This window comes from Corvus cornix, chromosome 23 (genome assembly GCF_000738735.6).
Source record: "Corvus cornix cornix isolate S_Up_H32 chromosome 23, ASM73873v5, whole genome shotgun sequence".
NCBI lineage: Eukaryota > Metazoa > Chordata > Aves > Passeriformes > Corvidae > Corvus > Corvus cornix.
In genome coordinates, this window is record NC_046352.1 from 5,181,421 (window position 1) to 5,207,872 (window position 26,452).

The window sequence follows — 26,452 nt, forward strand, 5'->3', positions numbered from 1 at the left end:
CCAGGAGACCATGCTAAAATGAGCCCTGCAGCTCATCCCCCAGGGCTGGCTGGTGGGGCTGAGTCCAAGTGAAAAAACCCAACCAGAACCCCAAACCAAACCTTGTAACCTCAGGAAATTTGCATTGCTGCAGAAACAAATTCAGGGAAGGTCTGTGATGCTGTGCTGGTTTAACCACAGCATTAGAAATAATATGAAATGTTTGCATTAAACGCAAGGGGAAAGTCCTTTGGAGAGCTGGGAAGGCTTCTCCCCTTCAAGCACTCTGGTTCTTTTAGCAATCAGGATGAGTTAAATTAAAGTTGATGAAGGCAATAATATGTAGGAGGATGACATCTTCAATGTTTCTTAATTTTAAGTGTGTATTTTGAGCAAATGTTTATACACCGAGGCTCGGGCTGGGGGATTGAGGCATATTGGATTATATGCTATTTGCTCAGTGTAAGCAGTGGCAATTTATTGCTGCAGATACATGTGATGCAGTGTGCAAAGATTAGTTCTATCCCCTCTAAAGCATGATTATTTTGGGTCCTCTTTATACCTTAAATAGATATTCTTCTCATGTGATTTCCATCTTTTTGTGTCAACAGCCCAGGCTAAAGTTGAAATAAACGTTGCATCAGCTTAATAGCACAAGCTCTGAGGAAATCTGCTCTCCATTATGGATGTTGTTTGGAAACCTTTTCATTTGACATTTTTTTAGTGTGCAGTGCAAATATCCCATGAATCCCAAAGCCTGCTGGGCTCCACTGGATTCATCTCGTGCAGAACAGTGTTGCTCAACACTGGTGGGTCCTGTCCCCAGCAGTGTGGTTTGGTGTGTTTAGATCATAGAATCCCAGAATGGTTTAAGTTGGACGGGACCTTAAAGACTATCTTCAAAGCAAACTGTAGCAAAAGGAATGACTTTGCTCTTGCTGACTTTGTAGGCTGGAGTCAGCCAGCGTTTCATCCCCCTACAGGCCATTCACTTCAGAGCTGGACTGGATGGTCCCTGTGGGTCCCTTCCGCTCTGGTTCTGTGACGGGGTGGTGTGACTGGTGAACATGGCCGGCGTGTCTGTGCTCGTGGTTGGTTTGAGTAGCTCAGTCAGACATGGGTATTGGAAACTCCTTGATTGAGCCCTTTTGCTCCTCTCATACAGCATCATCATGACAACAGAAAAGAGCCCAGCAGCCGACGCTGACAACTCGGAGCAGCAACAAGCCAAGGAGGAGGAAGGAGCTGCTGAAACACAGAAGCAAGAGGCTTCCCTGGAGGAAGGGGCTCAGCCAACGCCGGAGAGGCAGCCCCAGAGGCAGAAGGCCTCCAACGGAGACACCCCCACGCACGAGGAGCAGAGCAAGAAAGAACGTCGCACCTCCGAGGGCCGGGGTCTCTCCCGCCTCTTCTCCTCCTTCCTCAGGAGGCCCAAGTCTCAGGTGTCCGAAGAGGACAAAGACACTGATGCTCCTAAAGAAGTGGGAGGTGACCAGAAAGATGCAGGATTAGGAGCCAGCCCTGATGAAGACATCCTGGTGAAAGCCCCAATTGCAGCTCCTGAGCCTGAGCTCAAAACTGACCCATCACTGGATCTTCATTCCTTGAGCAGTGCAGAAACGCAGGTAAAACACCCCATTCCGTGGGACGTGCTCCCTGCCGCTTTAAAATGCATATTTGTAGCCAAAACTATAAAAACTTAATATCCCAGACATGTGAGCTTGACCAGAAAAGGTCATTAGATGCCAAAAAGGCTCTTGTCAGCTCCCTGTGTTTCATTTTGTACTTCCCACTCTTGCATCCCTGCAAAGCACCTGTTCCAGGAATTGGGCTCACACTCCAGCATAATGTAAAATGCCCAGTGCTGAACCATTGCTCTGCTGAGCCTTGGGATGTCACACCAGAACACAGAGGGTTCACATTCATTGGATTCAAAACCAGGGTTGATCGTCAGGATTTCCTTGGTGTGAGCTGGATCAAGGCAGGTCAGGGGCCCAAGGTGGAGATCTCAAGAGTATGTGGACTTGGGAGAGGGTTTCTTCAGCTTCAAGGAGCACAAGCGTGGCATTTTAGGACTTGGTCATCTGCTTGGTCTGGGCTAGTGCTGAGCCTGCCAAATATAGATGTTTTCTGCTTATGCATCATGTAGACAGGGATTTCTGCATGGCATGTGGGGCTGAGCCCAGCTCCTGGAACCTGTCTGGTGTCTGCTCTTTCCAGCCAGGGTCATTTCTCATGCAAAATTTAAAGTTTAAAATTTTAAAATAGAAATTGAGGCAGATACACCCCCAGGGAACATTCACTGAGCTGTGGCTGGTTATTGATTTGAGGGTGCTGGGTGCCCTCTCTTCCTCCTTGGGTAGTTACAGCTCTGCTGTTACTTGATCCTGGAGTGGAAAAAGGTAGGTATTCCTTCTCCTCAGCTGGGAATTTCTTACAACCCAACCAACCATGTGTATTGCTGGAGCCAGACAGGGTGAAATCTGGATTTCTTACTCACTGCCTTAAGTTCAGAGTGGCTCCAGATCCCCACAAATGCTCAATTTTGGAGCAATCCTTTACAAATTCAAGCACTGCCAGTAGGCAGTAATTGTAAATCCGCCTCGTTAAAATTACAAAGTTGTAGAGAGGGTAGTAGGTAACAGCTTTTCCTTTCTTTTCCCAAATTTCTGAGCCTGTGAAGACCATGGGATGATCTCTGCTCATGTTTTGTACCTCTGAGGGTAGGGATTAGCAGGATGGGGAAGAGGTGGAGATTTTCATGCCCATAAATTGTATTTTCAAGAGGAACTTATTCTTGGAAGTGTTTAAGACCGGGTTGGAGCAACATCGTCTAGTGGAAGGTGAGAGGAGGCTTTAGGGTCCCTTCCAACCTAAGCCATTCTGGGTTTTTCAATGCGTGATTTCTTTCTCTATTTATCTCTGATTTGCTGCTCCTGAGCCCGTGTGAATTTGCACCCCAGCCTTCCTTCATGGGCTGTTCATTTCAGACGAAGCATTTGTGCCTTTTTTTTTTCCAGTTCTTATTTTAGATCACTGTCAGTGGCTTTCTGAACTGTGACACTCGGCAGATATTTCTGCTGTGAAAGCATTTGCGACGTGCTGCAGTTTGATAAATGCTGACCGACGGGCATTAGGAGCTTTGACTGATTCACTGCTCCTGATTGTCCCAGTTCTGCTGGAACAGAAGTCAGCAGCTTGTGGACATTATTTAGTTTTTAAATACCTCTGTGCACTTGTGCCTGGGTGTGATTTCATGAGATGTGATGGGCTGAACAGACAAGGTTTTGCTCTTCCTCTGCTGCAGCTCTGTGCTCCTGCTGCATCCAGCCCCTTCCAGCGTCGTCAGAGCCTGCCATGAACTCATTTAACCTGCTGAAGTGGCAGAAGAAAAAAAAAACCCAGCTTCCTTCCTCCTCCTGTCCCCAAACTGCATCTCTTTCTGCTATTGGAGTGCATTAAACTGACTCTCAAAGTGCTTCCGTAGGCAAAGGGATGGTGATGTGGAGGCTGCCTTCCCTTTTTGGTGGCAGAGAGCTGCTCGGTCAGCTCCGATGGCCACAAAACCTCAGCCCTGACCCTCCTTTTAGTGCCACTGCTGCCATAAAATCCCACAATGGTTTGGGTTGGAAGGGACCTTAAAGCCCATTTTGTCCCATGCCCTGCCACAGGCAGGGACACCTTCCACTGTCCCAGGTTGCTCTAAGCCCCATCCAACCTGGCCTTGGGCACTGCCAGGGATCCAGGGGTAGCCACAGCTTCTCTGGGTGCCCTGTGCCAGGCCTCCCCACCCTCAAAGGGAAGAATTTCTTCCCAATATGCCATCTAGCCTCTGTCAATGTGAAACAATTCCTCCTTGCCATGCCAAGGACCGGTGCACTGGAACAACAGCTATGACAGAGTGGCAGTGGGAGCACTGGGGATCCTGCTTGGGAGGGAAAAAACCTTCCCAATCCAGAAGGTGCTGTCATTAACACCATGAATGCATGATGTAATCTGCCCTGATTTCTCTAATCAACCCTTACTTCTTTTTTATTACATCCTTTATTAAATGAAAACTTGAAAATTACTTGGAAGAGCTTTAAAAATTAATACTGTTCTCTTGGTCACCCCAGCTGCTGCTCCAGGTCCTGGGTTACAGGTTAAAGTGGGATAATGAATTCTGTGTGAGATCCCAGCCCTGTAGTGCTTGTTCCATGTGATGCTTTGTTTGTTTGACACCTCTAAATCGGGGGTTTCAGCCTGCTCAGGAGGAGAGGAGGGACGACCAGGAGCCAGAGGGAAGAGACTTCGAGGACAGGGAAGAAGGGGAAGCAAAGGAGGAGGGTGCCAAGCCAGAACCAAAGCCAGAGTCTCCAGAGACCAAAGCACACAAGGATTTGAAAGCTGCCCAAAAAGCAGTGAAGAGACACAGAAACATGTACTGCAAAGTCGTTTTGCTGGATGACACCATTTTTGAGTGTTCTGTGGATGTAAGTACTTTGGGGTTTTGGTTCTACTTCTCCTCTCTTCCCTCTCCCTTCTGCTTCTCTTGAAAAATCACCACAAACACGATTTAATAGGGGCCTAATGTGCTGCCAGGGAATTACATGACAGGTTTTACTGCAGAGCAAGTCTGCTGTAAGCTATAGCAACTTATTTAGTGTGTTGTAAAAACCTCTGGGTACTAGGAATCTTTATTTTTTATTGTTCTACAATTCCAGGGTGCCTTGCTTTGTAGAGGTGGGGGGAAGTTTAAAAAAAAACAAACCCAAACTTTGTATTACTTGCTGTTCACCATCTCTCTCATTTGTATCCCAGGCTAGAGTTTAGGTTTTTGAGGTAGGTTGCAATTCTCTAAATAACTTTTGCCTCCTTGGCTTTGAATAAAATGGGTTGAATGAAATTGATTTGTGCTTTTCTAGTCCCCCAAGGTACCTTAACCTCTCAGGCTGCTGGTTAACTTAGCTCCTGGTGCTTGGATGTAAAGAAAACACACTGTGTTTAGCCTGCAGTTGAATGTATTTCCAGTAAACAATTTAAAATTATTATGTTGACTTAGAGCACTGCAACCCCCTTCATCTGAGAGCTTTTTTTTCCCTTTATTTTGTGCATTCTCTCACAGGGTTGTGGTGCTGTCAGGGCAATAAAAAGTGAGCAGAAATCCCTATTTTAGTATCGAAGTGCTTGTCTGGAATATTAATAATCTGGTACTTACCATTGGAGCATAATTCCACCAGCTTGTTTTCCCTCAGTCCTGCTGGTGAATGGGCCAGGAGAGGGTATCTGGACGCAGTGCTCCTTGTGGGAACCATCACCTTGGGTGATCCTGGGCAAGTAGGTCAGTGCTGAGTGTTTGTGTAATGATGGTGCTGCTGGTCCTGCCTGGGATCAGCTCAGAGCATCACTGCCCCCATCACTTTCCCCTTGGCCAGGGATACTGTGTGCAGCCCCAAGGAACGTCTTCTTCCAATCCCGGTGACAGCTTGCCATGGCTTTGTGCCTGAGTTTGCTGCAGCGATGCCTTTGAATACCGTCATGGACACTGTTGGAGGGAGAACTGTGGGGGGATGGGGGGTCCTGACTTGAGCAGGACATGAGAAATGTCTCTCTGTAGGTACAGAGGGTCGTGGTGGGTACTGCAGAGGATTAGCGGGGCCATGGTGTCAGTGAGATCCTCTTAACTTGAGAAGCACCCTTGGCTTTAGCGCCAGTGTAATTCTGCTCTGGCGTTTTGAGAGTTTATTAAGATTTAATTGGGAAGGAATTGCAAAGGTGTAGGCAAAGAGCAGCACAAATGCCTTCATCCAAGGAGAATTAGTGCTTTCAGGCATCCTTTCCGACTGACAGCCCTGGAAGCTTTTTCATTCCTATACCAGTGCCAATTCCTTGAGGAATACCCAGGCTAACGCATACATTATGTTACCTATAGAGTCATAACGTGTGCACAAAGGACCTGACAGCTGAAGGGCTGGAATAAAGCCAAGGAATAAAACATGGCAGGGGTCTTGGAGCAGTTGCCATGCAGAGATGACTGACAGGAGAGCTGCGGGCATTAGTGAAGCTGATTTTGCGTCACTGGAACTGCACTTTCTTCTAGCAAAGCCTCCGATGGAATGAGCTGCTTCTGGTTGCCATAGTTTTAATGCCTCAGGGATGTTTTCCTTCATGTTTTTGGACCAAAAGGGTATCTGTTCCTTGGGTCAGTTCACTTCTGCAGGATTTGGGGGAAAGAAAAAGAGGAAATAGGAATGCTCAAAGTGTATTTCTGGAGGCAGGAGGCTGTGTGCTGAGCAGCTTTGGGCACATGAGGCAGATGGGAGAAGCTGGTTTTCATCAGCAGATCAGGGTGATGGAAGGGCCACGGAAATCATGGGCTTTGGTTATGTGCTGCTGTCTTTTTTCTGAACCTAAGAAAAGTCAGGTTGTCTGTGAAGTGAATAGGTTGTAGCAGCAGTTTCATCTCTTGATCCACACCTGATTGTCAGGCAGCCAGGACCAGGGAGATTCCAGCACTGCAGATGTACCTCGGGAGGGAAAACCTGTACAGATCCTTGGTGTCTATGGAGCTGTGTTGGGAAGTCCAGCTTTGGGGGATTTTCAGACATGGAGCTGCTGGGAAGAGAGAGGCCCACTGTGGTTCCTGTTGCCTCTCCATGGAATTATTGTTTGGTGCCCTTTACTGTAAGGAGTCCTTGCTCTGAAACAGCCTGGAGATAGGGGGTTTGATTTGGAGCTACCCAGGACCTTTTTTCCCCTTACTGATAGTGCACAGTGTGGTTTGATCCTATTCCCTTCCTCCCCTCTCCTGTGAACAAAGACAGACAAAACCCAACCCTGTCCTTCAGGATTTCTTTGTCTATTTGCAGAAACACGCCAAGGGACAGGATCTTCTTAAAAAAGTCTGCGACCACCTCAATCTGCTGGAAGAAGACTACTTTGGTTTGGCCATATGGGACACACCAACCTCCAGGGTAAGCAGCTGCTGGCCCTGAGGGGATTCAGCTCTTCCTGCATCATCTCCCCAGGGCAGGAAGTGGGGCATAAGCTCCTCTTCAAACTTGTTTTGTGTCCTCCCTAAATACGGATTGCAGGTCATCACACAGGAATAAATGGTGAATAAATGACTACAGGAGCATGGATTTTAGTCAAAAAGCTATGTGAATCATAGAATGAATCCTAGTGAACTTGGGTCTTCACCTGGAGAAGTCATATTAGTTGACTGCAAGATGATGTCATTAAGTTATAAAGCTGCAGCTGAAGGAGTCAGGCTGCCCTGGCACTGGTGTCAGCATTGGGAAGGTCTGGTTGGAGCCATCCAGAGCATTTGGAGTTGAGCCTTTGCCCTGCAGAAGAAGAGATGGGACTCTATTACCAAAACTCCTACTCACGGTTTCAATTTAAGGTCTTTGTTTGATTTGACTCAAGCAGTGTCTTATCTTTTAAAACCTTGGTTACCCTGTAACTCAACAATTATTCAAGGTCTATTTCATAAAGCCAAAAATGAGATAATTGAAATTAAGGGCCCAATTCTGTGTCCTTTAGACGGGTTATGTTGGTCCATATTCTGACTCTTTCTCTGCTTCACCTGCAGCAATCCCTGTAGCCAGGTGACTGACTGACAGATGTGTGTCATTAAATACTCTATTGTGTTTTATACACAACCAAAAATAACACTATTTGAGGCAGGCAGAACTCCCACTTGGGTTTGTTTTACAGTCTCTGGTGTCTTCCAATTTTCTTGGATGTGAAATGTGTTTCCATGTATATAACGTGGATCTTTTTTACCCTCAGAGTTTGTTCTTGCAGAGGGAGAGGTAGGTGTACTTTTAGATCCAACTTAGAGCAAGAAGAGTTTAGCTGGAGCTCCGCTTCTTCTGCGTGTGCTGTGGGTAGCTTGCTGCTGCATTTGGATGTTAGGAAACATTCCTTCCTGGAAAGGGTTGTCAGGCCCTTGGCACAGGCTGCCCAAGGAAGTGGTGGAATCACTGTCCCTGGAAGTGATCAAAAGCATATAGATGGGGCATGTGCAGCCGCGGCTTAGTGGTAGCCTTGGCAGTGCTAGAGAAATGATTGGACTTGGTGATCTTAGAGGGCTTTTCCTGAATGATTCCGTGGTCTCCCAGACCCTTGGACTTGCTCTTCTCACGTCCAGGCTTTTGGCATTGATTCTTCTGGAAGCAGAAGCATGTACCTCCTTCCCCCAAGCCATCCAGGGCCGAGAGGTTATGCATCTTTTTAACCATAGGGACTGAAAACAGATTGTTTTGTCAGGTCTGTGTCCCAGAGCTGGAATCTGGGGAAGATGAGGCCACTGTCCAGGGGTTGTTCAGCTCCAGTGTGGAGGAAGTTGGTTTGGTTTGCTCTGATGGGTGAAAACACCATTATTTTTTTTTAATCTATCTGGTTATGTTTCAATGAACTTTGAAATCTGAAGCTCCATCTCTCTCCTGCTGTAACCTCAAACAAGACTTCCCCAGAGTTACTGATTCACAGGTAAAATGGTGTTAATAGGGTCCAAAGATGAGCTCTGGCACCTCACCTGAGCTGTGTGGAGCAGGTGGAGATACACGTGTGTATTCCTGGATAGGGAGGGGTTGTAGGTGACATTTTCCACCTTGATATTTGGGGAATAAACCTTCCAAGGACCAGTAGTTACCCACATGGACACAGCAGAGGGTGACAGTGGGATTAGGAGGTTGTGACGGAGCAGCTGGTCACCATGGAGCAGCAAGGAGCTCATTGCCCTGAAAGGGAGGATTGTTTCCCACTGATTCATGACCCAGTGGGATAAAAGTGCTGTTAATTGCTGTTCCTATCATTGTCTGCTGGATCAGGCGGGGTGGGATGTATGACTGCACCCTGGGCTCACCCCAGTAACAAGCAGTTGTGGCACCAGCCCGGCCATGGAGATGCTCTGCTCTGAGCTGTGGCCCTAAAAAGAGGAAGCCTTCCTTTCAAATGGATTTTGTATCCCCACTTTTATATGTTAGAGCAGCAGGCATATAAAAAGAGGAGATTAAATGCAAGTATTGCTGTCTCCCTGCCATGAAGTTACGTCTCCTTCTGGTCAGGAGAGATTAGCCTGGGGGATTCAATGAGTTAATTCCTTCACCTCGGGAGACCTGGACAGTCCAAATCCTGCTCAGAGCTGGTGAAAATGAAGAGGTGGTTAAATGTAGCCTCTCCAGGAGGGTTGTTAGCCCAGCGCCAGTGCCTGCAGCAGGACAGGCCCTGACCCCTGCAAAAGGGAAAGGCTCAGACCATGGAAAAAGCAGGAGTTGTGTTTTGAGGCTTACATTGCACCACCATCCCACAAAACCCCAAATTACAGAGGAGGGGGGAAAAAGATACATTTCTAAATTTGTAGCAGAGATAATTACTCGAAACTTGAGTCATAGTTAAATGAAGTTTATGTCACACTATAAAAAATTCCAGCCTTACTCAGGAATTGGGTGTTTTTACTCGTATTTCAGCAATTAGGTCGTTGAAAACTATAGCTAATAATAGAAAGTCTTGGTGATCTTTGATCTGAATAGGGTAAGTAAGGAGACAGGGTGCTTAAAATGAATGTATCTGTCCTATTTACCTATTTTTAAAGGTTCTGGAGAAAAAAAAAAGGTGTTGTACAAGTGCCCCTGGTAGCTGGATGTGGCCGTGGCCGTACCTGCCGCTCTGTTCTTGCAGCCCTAATATTCTGGTTTTTTTCCCCCTCTTGTTCCTCCAGCTTCCTTATGAGTCCCTGGTAGGTGAATGGTTGGAAATACACCCACTGAGACCACAGCCTGGAGTAAAAGTAGCGAAAAATGTACCATCTCTCCAGTTTCCATGGCTGCCTTTGTGTCAAATATTGTCTTTTTTTTTTTTTTTTTTTGTGCTGTATTTTTAGCAATTTGCAGCTTTCTGTGGTGTTTCTGGAATGTCTGGTAAACTGTGAATGTTTTTATCCTCTTACAGACGTGGCTGGATCCTGCCAAAGAAATAAAAAAGCAGGTTCATGGTAAGTAGATTCAATTTATCATGTGTGGGGAGGTGTGGTTCCTCCCAGTGTGGCTTTGGTGAGCCATCTGGGGGGCCCAGGGATGGGGAGAGGTCAAGTGGGTGGCTAGCAGGGATCAGCACAAGTTCAAGCAGTCTGTGCATCCTTTCTCTCCTTCTTAAGGACTTAGGGATGCTCTAGATTTAGGAAAAAATGTAATTTCCGTGGTAAAACAGCTTGGGGTGTGTTCGCCTGAAGCAAAGCCACACTGTCTGTGCAGTGCTGAAGTGGGGATGTGCTCCTTGCTGGAGGATGGGAAAATGGGTGTCAGTGGGAACCACTGAAATCCCAAAGGAGATTGGGAGACCCCGAGCAGAATTTTATGGTGGAACAAGGTTTTTTATGGACTCTGAGGCTGGAATGAAAAATGGCTTGAGAAATACCAGCTCAAATACCAAATTGTATTTTAGGGTCTGCTAGCACTGAATTAGTTCAAGATGAGGACAGTGTCAAAATTAAATATGTTTTAGAGGCTTTTGTATTCTCTTGGGAGCAAGTCTGACTGCTTTGGAAGTAAAATACTGGTTTTGGGTAGGAAAATACTGTTTTACGGATGCTTTTGGTGGGAGGCCCAGGACAAAGTGTGTCATTAAGGCCAGATTAGGGGGGAAGCGCAGGGCTGTGGAGTAGGGAAAGCTCCTGGTCTTACCAACTTCTCTTGCAATCAGTAGCAGGGTGCGTGTGAAGGGCAGGAGCTGCTCCATCCATAGAATTCATCCGTGAGTGTAATGAACAGCAGCCTGCTGTGGAATCTGGCCCCCTGAGATGGGTTAAATGGCAAATTACTTGATTTTACTCAAAGTGAAGGTATTTTGCATGTACATATGAACATGTGGACACCAGTGTGGGGTGGTTTAGGTAACCTCTGCTCCCTTCAATGTCATCTTGGAATCACTTGTTTTGAACTGTGTGTGATGAAAACAACGTGCCTTGTGTTTAATCCCAGTTATGGCGTTGCATAAGAAGTAAATCCAGGAATGCTCCATTCCCCCTCTTCCCTGTGTGAGATTGGAATAAACCTCTGAGCGAGTTAAGCGCAGGGGTAGATCTTCTCTTTCTGAAATAAATCTTATTTCGAACTAGTGTTAAAGGGCACAGCAGGGGGAGATATAACTATGAAAATCACTCAGTCAGGGCTGTTTTCTACTGGGAAATGGGATTATTTTCAAGGAGAAGGGAGAGTTACCTCTTTAGCTGTATCATCTGGGCTGTCCATACCACATATAATGCCAATTCTATGTGTGATTATGTGGATTCTGGCCCAGTTAATGTCTGTAATGGTGCTATACAAGGTTTGCAACAAGCTGTATTAAAGCAATTAGGTCTGGACTTGAAAAGCTCTCCCTATCCTGGTGCTTTCTGGCTTCACCCAGAGGTTGATGCTTGTGTTGGGCTGAGTTTAACCTGTGTCTGACCACCTGATCACAGTGCATTAGGCTGAGGAGTGACTTAGCACAGCCCTCCTCCAAATTTCAAAATTGGGTTGAGCAGTAAACCAGTCCTAATTCATTAGTTACATTCTGTGCCTGACCTCTCTCCATGAATTCCTTTTCAGTCAATGAAAAAACATGTCAGTCATTGAGCTTCTTAGCAAACAATTTAATTTTTGCCACAAGCTGTGGTTAATCCAGGTGAATTTCCCTGCCTTGCTTTTTTTTCTCCTGCTTTTCTTACCTCCTGTATATGAAGTCACATCTTACACTTACACGGATGTTAAGCTGCAGCCAGCTGTGAGAACGAGCGGTATCAAATCAGTGTTGCATCTGCTGAATTCTGAAGATCAGATTGGATTTTCCCAGCTTTTTTTTATATCAACTGACCATCACAAAGCTGTCCTGGTGTGTTTATTTTTCTCAAGCTCTCCCTTGTCATTGCAGGAGGCCCCTGGGATTTTACCTTCAATGTCAAGTTTTATCCGCCAGATCCTGCCCAGCTGACAGAGGACATCACCAGGTGAGTCCCCTGGGAATCCTACTGCCATATTCTTCTGAATATGGAATAGAAGTGTTTCATATTTGGGTGGTTTTGCCCTCCTTCAGCAAGGAGATCAGATGCCTTCACCTTTTGGAGGGGGTTTGGTTTGCTTTTAGAGGATGTGAGGATGCTCTCACTCGCCACTGGAGTCCATGTGTAAAGCAGTGTCATTTATAACCCTGCCATGTGTGTGTTTGTATAGAAAAGTAAATTCTTACCTTAGGTTTACCCAAAATCTTACCCAAGATTTTCTGGTCATAGTGTCCTTTACTCCCTTTGCAGAGTGGAGGTGACCTTGAATCCCCCAGTCCTCCATGCTGTTTACTTGGGAATAAGTAAAAATTGGAAATGAGCATTGTTGTGTGTTCATCAGTGGCATAAAAACAGAGACTCTGATCCTCAAGTTAATAAATTTCTCCCTGTTCTCTGTGAATAGTATTTTCCTTTCTGCCCCCAGGTATTACCTGTGTCTGCAACTTAGACAGGACATCCTTACAGGGCGGCTGCCCTGCTCCTTTGCCACCTTGGCCCTGCTGGGTTCCTACACGGTCCAGTCAGAGTTGGGAGACTATGATCCTGATCTCCATGGTCCAGATTACATCAGTGAGTTCAAACTGGCCCCAAACCAGACAAAAGAGCTTGAAGAAAAGGTTATGGAGCTTCATAAAACATACAGGTAAGGTGTGGCAGCTGGAGGCCTTGTTCGTGCACAGCAACAGGAAATAAGGGGAATAATGGGATTTTCTGATGTTTTCCCCACTTCCGTGAGATACAGAAAATCTGTGGATGTCCCATCTCTGGAAGCATCCAAGGCCAGGCTGGATGGGGCTTGGAGCAACCTGGGGTAGTGGAAGGTGTCCCTGCCCATGGCAGGGGTGGAACTGGATGATCTTAGAGGTCTCTTCCGATCCAGACCATTCTGTGATTCTGTGATGATTCTATGAACATCAACTTTTAACAGAAGATCTAATACTTAGGATAAAATCTTTCTAGAAGCTGGAATTCTTTTTTCCTGCATGAAGAAGAAACTAAGTTTTTAGAAAGCACATGCAAAATCTTGCAATTATTTATTAACAAGTGCATTTTTCCCACAGAATAGCCATGAGAGTGGGGGTTAGTTCACGTGCAAATGTAAAATTGACTTGTTTTAACCTTGCACTTTGTCTTTTCTTAATATATTTCTTTGGGATCTGTGTAATTTTGGATTGTAGTTTGATCTCGTTTCTCTAGAGGCTACAGTTTCTCTCTAGGCTACAGTGTACACACCTACACACCGTAGCCTACAGCCTGTTTGGGGTGTTCTTCTACCACATTTGATGAGTAACATTCATTTCCTAACGTGGAAGGATTCCAGGTGATCCAGGAATTACAAACCTGCAGTTACATGTTTCATAGTGCAGCCATGACCTGGGCAGGGGTGTCTGGTTCAGGTAGGGTTGAACAACTCCTAGGAGTCCCCTTGGTATCAGATTCAAGGGTGACAGTAACTAAACCTCTTCCTCATCTTATTTTGGGCACATCTTCCTTGAAGGGAAAAGAAGGAGCAAAGACAAGACTTTCTCACAGGCAGATGGGAACAAAAAACTGGAGCACAGTGGGAAGGGTGGATGTGGGCCCTGGCTGTGACCAGAGGTACAATTAACACCTCACTCAACCCTGCAAATCAATATTTTAAATTGATTCCCCTCCATTTACACTGAGAGGAGAGGAAATGAGGGAAAATAAGTACTGGGCCTCTGACAAGCTTCATAACTTGGAGTCAAAGGCCGTTGGCTATGCTAGAAGTGGTGGATCACAGTGCTGAATTATTCATGGCTTCATTAGAAGGAGGCTTCAAAAGGTATAAGATGTAGTTATATTTCATCTGTCTGCATGTGCAGGAGGAAGCAACACGTCCCCGTTTAATTTCTGGTCCGTATTCTGTGAACATTAAACTTCAGAAGATTTTCAGTGGGAATCCTAGAATCATGGAATTGTTAAGGTTGTAAAAGACTTCGAAGACCATTGAGTCCAGCCATTTACCCAGCCCTTCCAAGCCTGTCACTAAACTATGTCCCCGAGTGTATCATCTATGTGTTTTTTGGACATTTCCAGGGAAATCTCTGCTAAACCATGCCCCAGCACTTGCTACTGTATTTGCAAAGCACAAGGCACATATCAAGATGGTGACTGCTCCTGGGGCCTTCCTACAAGATTGTCCTTACAGTGGACTTTGCCCCGTCTCTCACCACTCAAACCTCTGTTTACATCACACACAAGATGTATGTGAGCGCTCAGTAAGGAAGACATCAAAGGAGGGCAGAAAATGAAATGTATGCAGCTGAATCCTCTCCCAGCAGAGCTGTTAATGTACCACATACACCAGGAACTTATTAACAGGGACACTTCAATAACGTTGATAATGGCCTCCATTATCAGGATGTCTTTGTTAAATTGTGCCACTCCTGCAGACAGGGCACCATCTGTTCCCAGAAAACCCCATATTCATCTGGTCCCCCAACTGGAATCTCTGCTGAGTGGTTTCAGCTGTCCGTGTGTTTGGTTTGGGGAACAATAGCTGGGTTTGGGGAGGTCTGGAGGCAGCAGGTCTGGGGGGACAGGACCTGTCACCTTTTGCTCAGTTGGGTTTCTTATGCTGAATCAAGTTTCGTCACCTCACTGCTCTTCCTCACTTCCTTCTCTAGTGTCTGTACAGCTTCACAGGAATAAAGTGCAGCCACGTTACTGGGATGTCTCAAACCACAAATTTGGGCAGTCAGAGTGATTTAATAATTAGTCAGCTGGGCAAAAATTTGTTTGTATTGAAAGCAAAAGAAAATCTAAAGAATTTCATGAAGTCTGATCTGTCTCCTCTTAAAAACAGCAGTTTCGAGAATACCAAGCCCTTTCTTTTTCTGCAGATCCATGACTCCAGCCCAAGCAGACCTGGAATTTCTTGAGAATGCAAAAAAGCTGTCTATGTATGGAGTCGACCTTCACCAAGCCAAGGTGTGTGTGCACCTACCTGTGGATTTTGTAATTTGATTATCCTTCCCTTGCAGGAGCAAGTTTACCTGTTTCAGGAAACTCCTTTGGAAAGAGAGGAAGTATGGAAATGCAAACATACAACAGGAATGCCTCAAGCATTCCTGCAAGAGAAGTGATTCTTCCTGGTTTCTTATTATTTATATGTCACAGGAAACTTTCCAAAGCTCCTCGTATAGACAGGTCCTTGCTCTGAGTAACTTAGAATACAATATATATTCCCTGCCACATGAGCCTCTGTGCTCCAGGAAATGCAGGATGGGCCCTAGATGAGCCCTTTGGGCAACCAGCAGAACAGGAGAGAGCAGCAGGAGGGAGGAGGTTGTCAGGAAAAGTGTGAACAAGAAGGGAGGCTGGCCGTGGAGCTGGGAGCTGGAGTCTGGGTGGTGGGGAGGTGATTTATGTGAAGACCAGAGAGATAATTTGGAAGGCAGCTGTTGGCATGAAACTCATAACCCTGACACTGCTTAAATCCTCATCTGCATTCCCAGGACTTGGAAGGAGTGGATATCACTCTGGGAGTCTGTTCCAGTGGCCTTCTTGTTTACAAAGATAAACTGAGAATCAACCGCTTCCCGTGGCCCAAAGTCCTGAAGATTTCCTACAAACGCAGCAGCTTCTTCATAAAGATTCGGCCGGGGGAGGTACGGCTGGCTGCTGCGGGCTCCTGCCGTGCTCTGCTTCCTTGTGTGTGTCCCTGGAATGGAGCGGGGAGGGCTCAGGCTCTTCCCTGCGTGAGCGTGTGACATCGGGGTGTCAGACCTCGGCTGGTGCCGAGCCCGGGCGGAGCTGGAGCTGCGGCCCAGCTGGTGACAGTGTAACCAGCTGGTGACATCCAGCACCACCTCCTGGCATCCCCGGGTATTCCCAGCATCCAGGGAAACTCGTGGGAGGTTGACAGCTGAAACTGGGGCAGCTCTAACTACTTTTTTTGGAAACAGGGCAAGACAATGGCTCTTTGTCTTGCTTTCATTCAAAGAAAATAATTAAATATTAGAATGAGCTTTTCACCTAAGTGCAGGAGGCAGGGAAAGGATGCATTGATGCTACCTCTCATGAATGGGGAAATCCCTGGAGCAGCCTGGCTGCATCAGGGAGAGAGGCTACAATGGGGATCCACCTCTCTCCTCTTCTTCCTCCTTCTGCTTTCACTGCCATGACCCGGCCTCGCAGGGAGGTCAGTGTTTGACCCCAGCCCACAGCTGGGTGGTGTGACAGGGAGGAATAAATGATCTGACTGGCTGCAAAACCTGCGGCATGTTCCTCTGCAAATCCCGGTGCATCCTGAGGGATGCCCAGACTAGTGCCCAAAGCCCTCTCTTTCCTCTGACCTGAGATCCTGCTGCACATTGCAGGGCAAGTTCAGCAGTTTGTGCCACAGCAGAACAGGGTGGTGGGCTGGGGACTGGGCTCCTGTCACATTTATTTCCTGCTATACCTAAATAACTGATATTTTCCACAGCAAGAACAGTATGAAAGTACAATTGGGTTCAAGCTACCAAGTTACCGGGCAGCAAAGAAGCTGTGGAAAGTATGTGTTGAACATCACACCTTCTTCAGGTGGGTTTTCTGAACAGTAGCCTCACCTTGAGTAACTTAGTGCTTGAATTTAACTATTGAAAATGAATATTTTTCTTTAGAGTTTTGGAAAAATTAAGTGAAATGGTTGCAGGGACTGTAGGTGTTTATTTTGCAGTAAATTTTAAGCAAGTTCTGCTTTTCAAGACTCATAAGACAGAGATCTTTGGGTCATGTAGATGTGAGACATTATTAGTATGTGCATTTTCTTGGCTGGGTGGATGCAAGGGATTCCTTTAATGTATATTTTAATTCCTCTTCACATGCCCCTTCCTCGCCCTGGAGGTGTGATTTTTAAATGGTGTGTGTGTGTCTTTCAGGCTGACTTCCACCGAGGCCATCCCGAAGAGCAGGTTCCTGGCGCTGGGCTCCAAGTTCCGCTACAGTGGCCGGACGCAGGCGCAGACACGGCAGGCGAGTGCTCTGATCGACCGGCCCGCGCCCCAGTTCGAGCGCACGGCCAGCAAGAGAGCGTCCAGGAGCCTCGATGGAGGTGAGTGAGTCCCTGCTGCATCTTCTCTCTCCCTTCTGGAATCACTAGGATGCTGAATTACTCCTTAAGGAACACCTGGATTCCCTGCTGTACAAAAATGCAGGCGTAACTTGTACTGTACTGTAGTACAAGACCTTGTTCCCACCCCTTACATATTTAGGAATTATGTGCCTGTACTGAGACTGAATTGATGCTCAGTTGGTAAGAGCAGGGTGCTGATAACACCAAAGGGATGGATTTGTTCCCCATATAGGTCCTTCACTTAAGAGGTGGACTCGATGATCCTTGTGGGTCCCTTCCAACTCAGAAAATTCTGTTTCATCACACAACCTTCATTCACATCAACAAAACCAACCAACCAAAACAAAAATTCCCCCTACAAAAACCATAACAGCATCATCACAACACAGAACAAAAGTGGACAGTTTACACCAAATCCCTTGTCCCTTCAGCACAATCACAAGAAGAATTCTCCACGATTGTTCCACTCTCTAACATTGTTCAGTACTTTTTCCCATTACCTCTCCCAGTTTTTATCTCAATATCACAGCAGTGTGAGGGCTGTTACGGGTAAATGAACGTCATCTCAGCCAGACCCAATACAAAAATGCAAGCCAAGGGTGGTCCCAGCAGAACTCACTGATGAAAAGAATGTAGCCGGGTGCTGAAGGCTTATGGCAAAGTTCTGTTTGTAATGATATTTCTTCATTCAATCTCAAAGCATTTTCCTTTAGAAAATCGGGAATTAAGCCATTCTGTTTGTTTTGTTTAATGTAACTTCTTAAATTCCATAGTTTTACATGAGGGGGAGATTTTTTGCCACGATGGAAACTTTTCTGGTGTCTCTTAAAGCAATGCTCAGGTTGGAGTTGAGGTGTGTCAGTCAGATGGGCTCATCCCTGAGATTTTTAAAAGAGATGGATAGCAGTAGAGGAGGTGAGGCATGGAAAAGGGAGTGCCTAAGTTTGATCCATGTGACCTGTATCACAGGGTGTTAAGATCCAGGGAAAGAGTATCATCCCTGTGCACTGTGAGGATCCAGGGAAAGAGGAGCATCCCTGTGCACCACGGACACCTGATGGAGCAGGGACCGTGTCGCTTCGAGCCCTGAATTTGTGCTGCAGCCTGGGGGCACCAGGGCTGCCCAGCACCCCATGGCCAGCAGCAGCCAGGCTGTCCTTGCTCCTGGGCTCAGTGACATCCTGAGCCTGGGCTTTGTGCCTCAGAACTGGAGGGAAGGGATGGTTCAAGCTTCATAAAGCAAATCCAAATTCCAGCTTCCCTGTGGTCTGGGCATGTGAAGTTCCTCAGGCACGGGGCACAGCAGCGAGGGGACTGGTGCTGCTGGTTTCCCCTCGCCCATGCCATTGACCCCAGATGAGTAGAGAAATCGCAGCTGCAGTGCTACACCTGGATGTCAGAGCTTGGAAAAGAGCCAGCCTGGGAATGTGACACTCCTGCCCCCGTTGATGTCTGCGCCTTTGCTGTGCGGGAGGTCGTTAATGTGTGCCCCATTTCTTCAGCTAAACGTGCGACTCAAAAGGTTGAGTTCAGAACCGTAGAGGAAGAGAAGCAGAAGGAGGTGGTGGTGGTTGAGGTTCCTGAACCAAAACCTGCGGATCAGATCCGAGAGAAGCCAGGTATAGCTGTGGTGGTGGCTGAAACTCTCTGCAGTGCCTTTCCTATCCTCTACATGCTTGTTCCTGACAATTCCAAGTTTCACCAAATCTGGTGGCTTTCTCTTTTCATTTCTTTGCAAGAAGAGTTTTGCAGTGAGGTGACACAGCCCAGCTCTGGGAGACTCCTTAAATTTCCACTTTGCACCTCATTAGACCATAATTCTTGTGGGGAGGTAGGGAAAAGATTAGGATGTGCTGGCACTCGAGAACTCTCTTGTTAAATTTGGGTAGTTTTGTATATATGGATTTGAAAACTTTAAAGTTTGATCTTGAAACATCTTGTGAAGCTTCTGAAATTCTTCATCCCAGGACCTCCTTGCCATTTTGGGTTGGGGTTTTTTTGGGGTTTGAGAAATGCTACCCATTTTACTCTGTGGAGCTTGTATTTCTCTTAGGATAGGTACTATTAATAAATATGAATGTCCTTATGAGGTGTGTAGGTACAGCAGCAGATTTGAATATTCGTATCACAGCAGCAGTGTTGCAAATATTGCAGTCTTCATCACTTGGGTAGCGACCACCTGTGGTGTGTTAGGGCTGCATATAATTCGCATGCAAATGCTTCGGGTACCCTCCTCCCACCCAGAATTTTTTACGGCGTACTTTTGACTGCATTACTGCTTTTCTAGTATCTAGATCAAGTTTTCATGAGGTGTGGCAAACTTCCCCACCATGGGCATTCCTTGAATCCTCACTAATCAGCATCTCCTGGTGGAGAAAGCCCGGTGCTGTAAAAGCAGAAGATGGGGAATTTCAGACACCAGGGTAGATTAGAAGTTCATCACTCAAATATGTTCAATTAAAAATGCTAGGTTTTAGATAGGATTTTATCTGGATGTGTTTTTCCTGGATTTTGCCAGCCAGCACCTGCCTCCCTCCAGACTTTGTGGGCAGAGCCCTTCCTAGTTCCACGCTCAAGAGCTGTTCATGTGTCCCACGTCTCCCTTCCTGGGCAAGGAGCCCGTAAAGCTTATTTTTGTGTTCTTTTCTCCTCTCATCCAATACACTGTTGGGTCTGACAGCATTAGAAAGACTGACACACAGTTCCATGGTGGGAAATTACTATTGAGCTGCCTCCAAACCTCCTTGCTTGTTCCCAGCTACGGAGAAGGATCTCCTCACTCCTTGCTGTGGTGACCGTTGCGGGTCTGTGCGGGTCCCCACCCCCCATTAACACCTGCAAACCTCTTTCTAGCCAAACACACTCTTGAAACTTTTGAAATGAAACCCATTGCAGAGGAGGAAGAGGAGGAGGAGAAGGTAGAGGTGGTTAAGGTTCCTGTTGTCAAGCCAAAGTCAGCGGAGCTGGTGCAGCCGCGGTCAGGTACAGCCGCAGTGGTGTTTGGCAGCGGTGGCTCCTGTGCTGTTGCTGCTGGGGTGAAGTGATGCAGTGCTGTAGGACAGAGGTTACACTGGTTGTGGTGCTGTTTGTTGGCACTAAAATCACCCCGGCTTGCCGTGTGCTGCTTTTCAGGTGCTCTGGGTGCAGTGAGGGGGTGCCGTGCCCTGGCTGTGTGTGCAAATGAGTGTGCAGTGGCCTCTTAATGCTCCTCCAATACTGTCCCTTCTTGTGAGGTTTGTTCCCCTGAGCTGTAGGAACGTGCAGTGCCTGGAAATCAGGTTACGAGATCTGGGACTGCTGGAGGTCACCTATATTCCACTTAATTTCTTCGCTAGGGAGCTGCTACTTCCCTAGTTGGGGAACGATGTCAGAGCAACATCGCTGCTGCAGATTCATATTAATCATAATTAAAAGCAGAGTTGATTATTTTTTATCAGGAAGAGGAAGTTGAAGCCATAGAGGGAGGTAACTGGGAACATCCCGTGTTTCCTTGGTTAGTATGAAAACCACTGGAGGATGGTCATGGCCCCAAGGCTGCCAGAGCTCCAGGAACATTTGGACAACGCTTTCAGGCACCAGGTGGGATGTCCTGTGCAGGACCAGGAGTTGGACTTGATGATCCCTGTGGGTCTCTTCGAACTCCGCAGATTCTGTGATTCTGTATTCCATGGGATGTATGGCAGCAGATGGAACATCAGCTGGTGTCAGACCCGAACACATCCAGGGCTCTCCTGCTGGAGCTGCCCCTTCTCATCAACCTCCTGCACTTTTCTTCATCCTGGCTTTTCTGCTCCCAGTAGGGACTGTTGGTGAGGTGATGGTGATCAGTCATAGAATTCTGGAATGGTTTGGGTTGGAAGGGACCTTAAGGATCATCCAGTTCCAGCCTATGTTTTATATCTCGTATTTTGGGGCAGTGCTTTTTACTGTGTTTATATCATGTGTCAAAATAGCCAAAGGTGGTTAATCAGGAAAATGTAACTAAAATACAGTTCTGGCAGCCCAGAACTCATTGTTGGATGGCACAGGAAAAGCTTGGTGTCTGTTACCATTTTTCCTACATGTCTTGATGCTCTGGGAGAGCAGCAAGAGAGGTGGCCCTGCGGATTTACTGGTGGCAATATTGCTGCTTCCTCTTTAAGGTGGCATTTTAACACATCCGTAACTTTTTTAGCCAAACGTGATCTTGGCAGTATTGAGATAAGCCCAGTTGAAGAGGAGGAGGAGGAGGAGGAGGAGGAAGAGAAAATGATGGTGGTGAGAGAACTAGAACCGTTCCCGAAGGAGTCAGGTACCACCTCAATGACAGCTTTGCACTCCCAGCATCCTCCTCATCCCGGCCATCCCTGCCATCTCACCTCTGTACAACCTTCCCAGCAGCTGTCACTGCTTCCGTGACATAAATACACTGGGACACAGCACCGACTGTCCTTCGAAGAGGCCAACACAGTGTCTGGGTCACAGAAATGAACTGCTGTGCTGAGGAGCAGGGAGAGAGTGGAGCTGGCAGTGGTGGGGTGGGTTTTAAGGTTGCTTACAACAGGATGTGGTGTCCAGGAGTTTGTCTTGAAAGTGTAATTCCAATCTCTGGAAGCTCAGGTTCTTTTTTTCCCCTCCACCTTGTACATTTTTGGCCATGTGGATACTTTATGCTCTCTGTGTTTTGTTAAGACACAGATGAGATGTTGTTACCTTTTCAGTACAACGGGAGTTCTTACTAAGGAGTTGCTTGAAATTACAATTTTTATTTTAACACCAAATTTTCTAGTGTCTTTGACTGACTGGCTGGACACAAGTGACCTCCTGTTGGCCGGAATAGGATACACAGTATGATCCTGCTGCAGACTGTGGCTTTGGGAATATGAGACCACGTCAAAGATAATATTTTATGTGACAGGGTATCATTTTAGTGAAACATCCCTAAAAACCAACATTAGGAGAACCAAATAGCTTATTGTATCCCTAGGTACACACAGGAAATTAATTTGGGCTTGCTTTGTCATGCAGCTCTGGCTTGAATATTTCCTTGGGGTCAGGCAACTACCTGGCAAATCAGGAATTGAAAGAAATGAGTAGGCAGTTGATTTTATGTGGACCTAGTGCTTGTATTTATGACTGTCATCCTCTGAAAAGATGATTTTTGGCAGCATGCTGTTCATTTCTGCACTGTCACTGGCCTGGAGGTGCTGGGTATCTTCCCACCGCGCTGCCGTGAAGATACCCGGTTCAGACACGCAGCCCCAGCCTGCCTTGAAACCCACCGGGAAGTTGCTGACAAGGTTTCTAGAGCAATGCTTGTTGATTATTTTTTGGGGAGAGAGAGGAAAGCCTGTGTTTTCTCTTCCAGAAGCCATCTGTTTCTGGTTGAGGAGATGCCCATGAGTACAGAACTCCTCATGCTGTGTCTTTTCTAGTTGCATTGGAGTGGAGTCTGTGTCAGTTGTGTGTGAAGGACCCAGAAATCCATGGCACAATGTCAAAAATAGATTTGCCTTTCTGGTGTGGCTTCTCTGCAGAGTGCAAGCTTGCTTTTTGTAAACCATATGGTGTGGGGTTTTATTTGATTTTATTTTAAACCATAAGGAAAATAATCTCAACTCTCCCGTACTAAACGCACAAGCTGCTTTGCTCAACATCTTTATTTCTTTTCCCTTTTCTTTTGTCCTCCTCCTCCTTCTCCCTTTCTTTTTAAATGACAGCACTGTAATTTGGAAAGACTTTGCATAGTGCTTTGAAAAATTACCTGCTCTGAACCTTGTCCCTGTCTGTCCCCCATCCTCAGCAGTGGCCGTGATAACCCCAGAGCGGAGTCCCCGGCCCACCTCAGCCCCGGCCATCGCTCAGAGCCACCCCGCAGAGCCAGCCCCAGCTAAGCCTGACGTGAAGGACGTGGCCACATCTAAAGTAGGGAAGGAAACAGCAAAACTTGATGTGAGACGTGAAGAATTTCCACCGGAGAAAGCCAAGGAGCCAGTGGATGCCTCAAGGGTAGGTCAGAGCAGGGTCTCTTGGGAAGAGCCAGGCTGGAGCATCACTCGAGAAGCCACCCCAAAGCAGGAGCTCTGTCCTGGGAGATGAGGGGTTTATCCCTCTCCCAGGTGTTGCGTTGGAGCAGGCATGGGGGTCTGGGTGCCAGGGAAATCCCAGCCCTGGCATTCCAGGTAGAAGAAGGAGCTCCAGGGCAGACGGGTTTTGGTGGTTGTAGTCAAAGCAAGTGCAGCCTGCTGATAGATGGTTAAAAACACTGGCAAAAGCTGCACGTGGTCATGGAACTGGAGTTCAGGGCTTACCCGTGGTCAGGCTGTACCCCCCGATTCCTGGTATGACAGCAGGAGGGAATTCAGTGAAATCAGTGATAATGGATCTGGTCTGCAGCTCAGCGCCAGAATGTTTTTCACATTGATAGGCTTTTGCTGGGAGAGCTGGTAATACAGTGCTGCAAACTGGACTAAAACTTTAGTTGAAAATGGCACTGGTGAGACCTTGGGGAGTTTATTGTTTAAATTCAGTACTTTTAACCATTATTTGATCTTTCTACAAGTGCCTGAGGTCTTTGCTGGGGTTGATATGTGTGTGCTGTTCTAATAAGTTGAAATAATGTGCAAAGTTATTGTTGATACTACAGTGTCCTTAATATTCTGCAGATCTTACTGACTTATTGAAACCTTGCAGTGGTGCACCAGAAGTGTTTGCCTTGAGACCCAATTTTCACATTACTCCAAAATTTAGCTGCTCTCAGCATTGCTGGAGCCACATATTCTATAACATATCACACAGTAGGTCTTGTGTGAACATCTCCAGGGAAGATTCCTATTAATTAAGGTTGGGAGAGGAAGGTGAAGAAAGGGCAGTTGCTTCAAAAAATCCCATGGCCTGTGTGAACAGTAGTTTTTAAATGAAAATGCTGAAGGGAACTTCAGGCTGTCACTGTTGGGTGGGAATCGGAGCATAGAATTCCTGCCCTGCTGTTCCTGCCCAGCTGCTCCCCCTCCCTCATGTTACACTGAGAACGAGGAAATTTTACTTATCCCATCTCACTTATTGCAGGTTTTTTCCTAAATGCTTAAACACTGGATTTTTTCCCCCTTTAAATATAGATGTGGGAGGAAATTGTGGATTTAAACGTGCCAAATTTACTGTTTCTCCAATGGAGCTGCATCACTTCTTTTAACACCCACTGATGCTTTTGCCTTCAGAGTCCTTTGCAATCCAGTTTCCCTAAAATACTTCCCTTAGAGTGTTAAGACAATCTTGGCTCTCTACTTATGGACAGGAAAGAACTTAATTTGTGATGTTAGGCTTGGTTTTGTAGCTATGCCTGTTCTTACTGCCTCTGCCAACATAATACATGTGATATAACCAATAATTTCTGGGTTTGGGAAGGTCTGTGTTAATTTGAGCATGTTGCTTTGTTTGGATTTTCACTGGGAGATCCAGCTGCAAACGCCATTTGAAAACATTGCCTGGCCAAGCTAATGCAAGTGGGAAGCCCTTCTTCAGAAGCACTGGAGAGCACTGGTTTCAAATACAAATAATTCTCAACCTGGAGGAATTATTTAACATGCTGTTGACTAACAGAGTGCTGGGGAGCTGCCGTGTCATTAACCCCTGCCCAGGGCTGCATGTTGGTTTTTGCATGTTCCCCCAGCACTTCAAAACCAACTTTATGCAGCCGTGTTTGGAAACTAAATGGTTTCTTGAAACAAATCTACTAACGAGAAATGTTTTTACCAATTTATTTCTTAAATGTAGGTGAGGAAAACACACATTGAGGTCACAGTCCCCACCACGAATGGTGCCCAGCCCCAGGTTTGTGCTAATAATTCAGTTTAGGTTGTTCACACTTTTTTTTTTCCAAGGTTCAACGTAGTTAAATGAACCAACAACTCTTTTTTTTTTTTTTTTATCACTGCCCAACAGCAGCAGCCTGCAGAAAAAGAGGAAGAGCTGATAAGAATGAGGAAGGTTAGCCATTTTACCCTTTCACTAGCCAAATTTGCCATGTCATTCATGCATCTGTAACCTGTTTAAAAAGACAATGCTCCAATTTCTTCATGGGCTTTAGGTTGGGGTGTTGATTTTCTTTAAACTAGCAAATACTTGATTTGGAAATTAATACCTTTTTGTCCCATAGACAATCTGATGGCTAAAATTATGCATGTTGAATGTTCAAAAGAAACACGCTTGGTTTGATTTATGAAATTTCTTCTCTGTAAGAAACTTAGTTAGAAACTAAATGTAGCCTGCATTGCAGGAAATGCAAAAAAAAAAACCATACCAGGAGAAAGCTTTTTTGGTATTGATTAAGTAATAGGGAAACATCCAGGATGGGAAAGTGGTTAAGGTGCAGTTGCTGTGCACTTCGGGACCTCGTGAAAATGCCGTCAGGCAGTGCAGCCTCAAACCCAAGGGTGGGCCTGCATCTCTCAGGAATGTGGTGTGGTGACTGTTCGAGGCTTCCACAGAAAACCAGGAATTGTCTCTTTGTGGCCAGAGCCAAGGCCCCCTGGGAGCTGTCTCTTTAAAGGACTCATTGCATCTCCCATTCTCCATGTGCCAGACCCCATTCCCAGCGGGAATTCCCACCCCACGCTGCCACAGCGCTGCACTTCCAACCTTAAGTTAACTTTTTAATTTGCCAATTTATCGATCCCGCAAGACCAACATTTTAATTTTTTGTGCTTTTTTTGTTTGTTTTGTTTTCCCCTTTTCTTTCATTTTCACAGAAGAGATCAAAGAGGCTAGATGGTGAAAACATTTATATCAGGCATAGCAATTTAATGTTGGAGGTTTGTATGAACTCAAAGCTTTTTTTGAGTTGCATTTGCTAAACCTTCTGCATCTGCGCTGAACTTCTTCCTCTTCTGCTGCTGCCTTTGTTTTTGCATGCTCTTGCATGAAAGACCTTTTGATTTGATTTGATTTGATTTTTTAATTGTGCTTCTGCATGGTGACAGTAAACATGATGATGTGCAGGCCTTCTTCCTTCTTCCTCTTCTGACTTTCATTCTCTCATACCTACCCAAAATACATGATTGGCAGTGCTCAGATCTGTTCTGGGATCCGCTGGCTGCTCAGGGGGTCATGGATTGTAATGGGGGGCTCACGGACCAGATTTTCACTGCTTGAAACAAATTATTTTCCTAGGGGAAAAGTCAGTCTGTGAAAATACAAAATTCAGGATGAGCTGCAGGTGAAATTGGAACAGATTGCCCAGAGCAGCTGTGGCTGCCCCATCCCTGGAGGTGTCCCAAGGCCAGGTTGGATGGGGTTTGGAGCACCTGGGATAGTGGAAGGTGTCCCTGCCCATGGCAGGGGGAGAATGGGATGGGCTTTAAGTTCCCTTCCAACCCAAACCATTCCAG

General features: G+C 46.3%; 1 protein-coding gene across 44 annotated transcripts in view; it reads left to right on the top strand.

Annotated features, from left to right (window-relative positions):
* The window catches only part of EPB41 (erythrocyte membrane protein band 4.1), a 94,648-nt gene that overhangs the window by 43,054 nt on the left and 25,142 nt on the right, over window positions 1–26,452 (top strand). For 11 of the 44 annotated variants that reach the window (XM_039564681.1, XM_019293792.3, XM_019293793.3 and 8 more), the window contains exons 2-17: window positions 1,162–1,604; window positions 4,221–4,451; window positions 6,828–6,932; window positions 9,916–9,958; window positions 11,875–11,950; window positions 12,429–12,647; window positions 14,872–14,959; window positions 15,487–15,639; window positions 16,458–16,555; window positions 16,894–17,066; window positions 18,590–18,706; window positions 19,941–20,069; window positions 22,870–23,075; window positions 24,840–24,896; window positions 25,008–25,052; window positions 25,814–25,876. In XM_039564681.1, the coding sequence (XP_039420615.1) occupies window positions 4,398–4,451; window positions 6,828–6,932; window positions 9,916–9,958; window positions 11,875–11,950; window positions 12,429–12,647; window positions 14,872–14,959; window positions 15,487–15,639; window positions 16,458–16,555; window positions 16,894–17,066; window positions 18,590–18,706; window positions 19,941–20,069; window positions 22,870–23,075; window positions 24,840–24,896; window positions 25,008–25,052; window positions 25,814–25,876 (1,626 nt within the window). In that variant the 5' untranslated portion in view covers window positions 1,162–1,604; window positions 4,221–4,397. Of the gene's footprint in view, window positions 1–1,144; window positions 1,605–4,220; window positions 4,452–6,827; window positions 6,933–9,915; window positions 9,959–11,874; window positions 11,951–12,428; window positions 12,648–14,871; window positions 14,960–15,486; window positions 15,640–16,457; window positions 16,556–16,893; window positions 17,067–18,589; window positions 18,707–19,940; window positions 20,070–21,261; window positions 21,379–22,869; window positions 23,076–24,839; window positions 24,897–25,007; window positions 25,053–25,813; window positions 25,877–26,452 lie in introns of all 44 variants that reach the window. The other 33 variants (XM_039564687.1, XM_039564685.1, XM_039564674.1 and 30 more) reach the window with 18 other exon arrangements.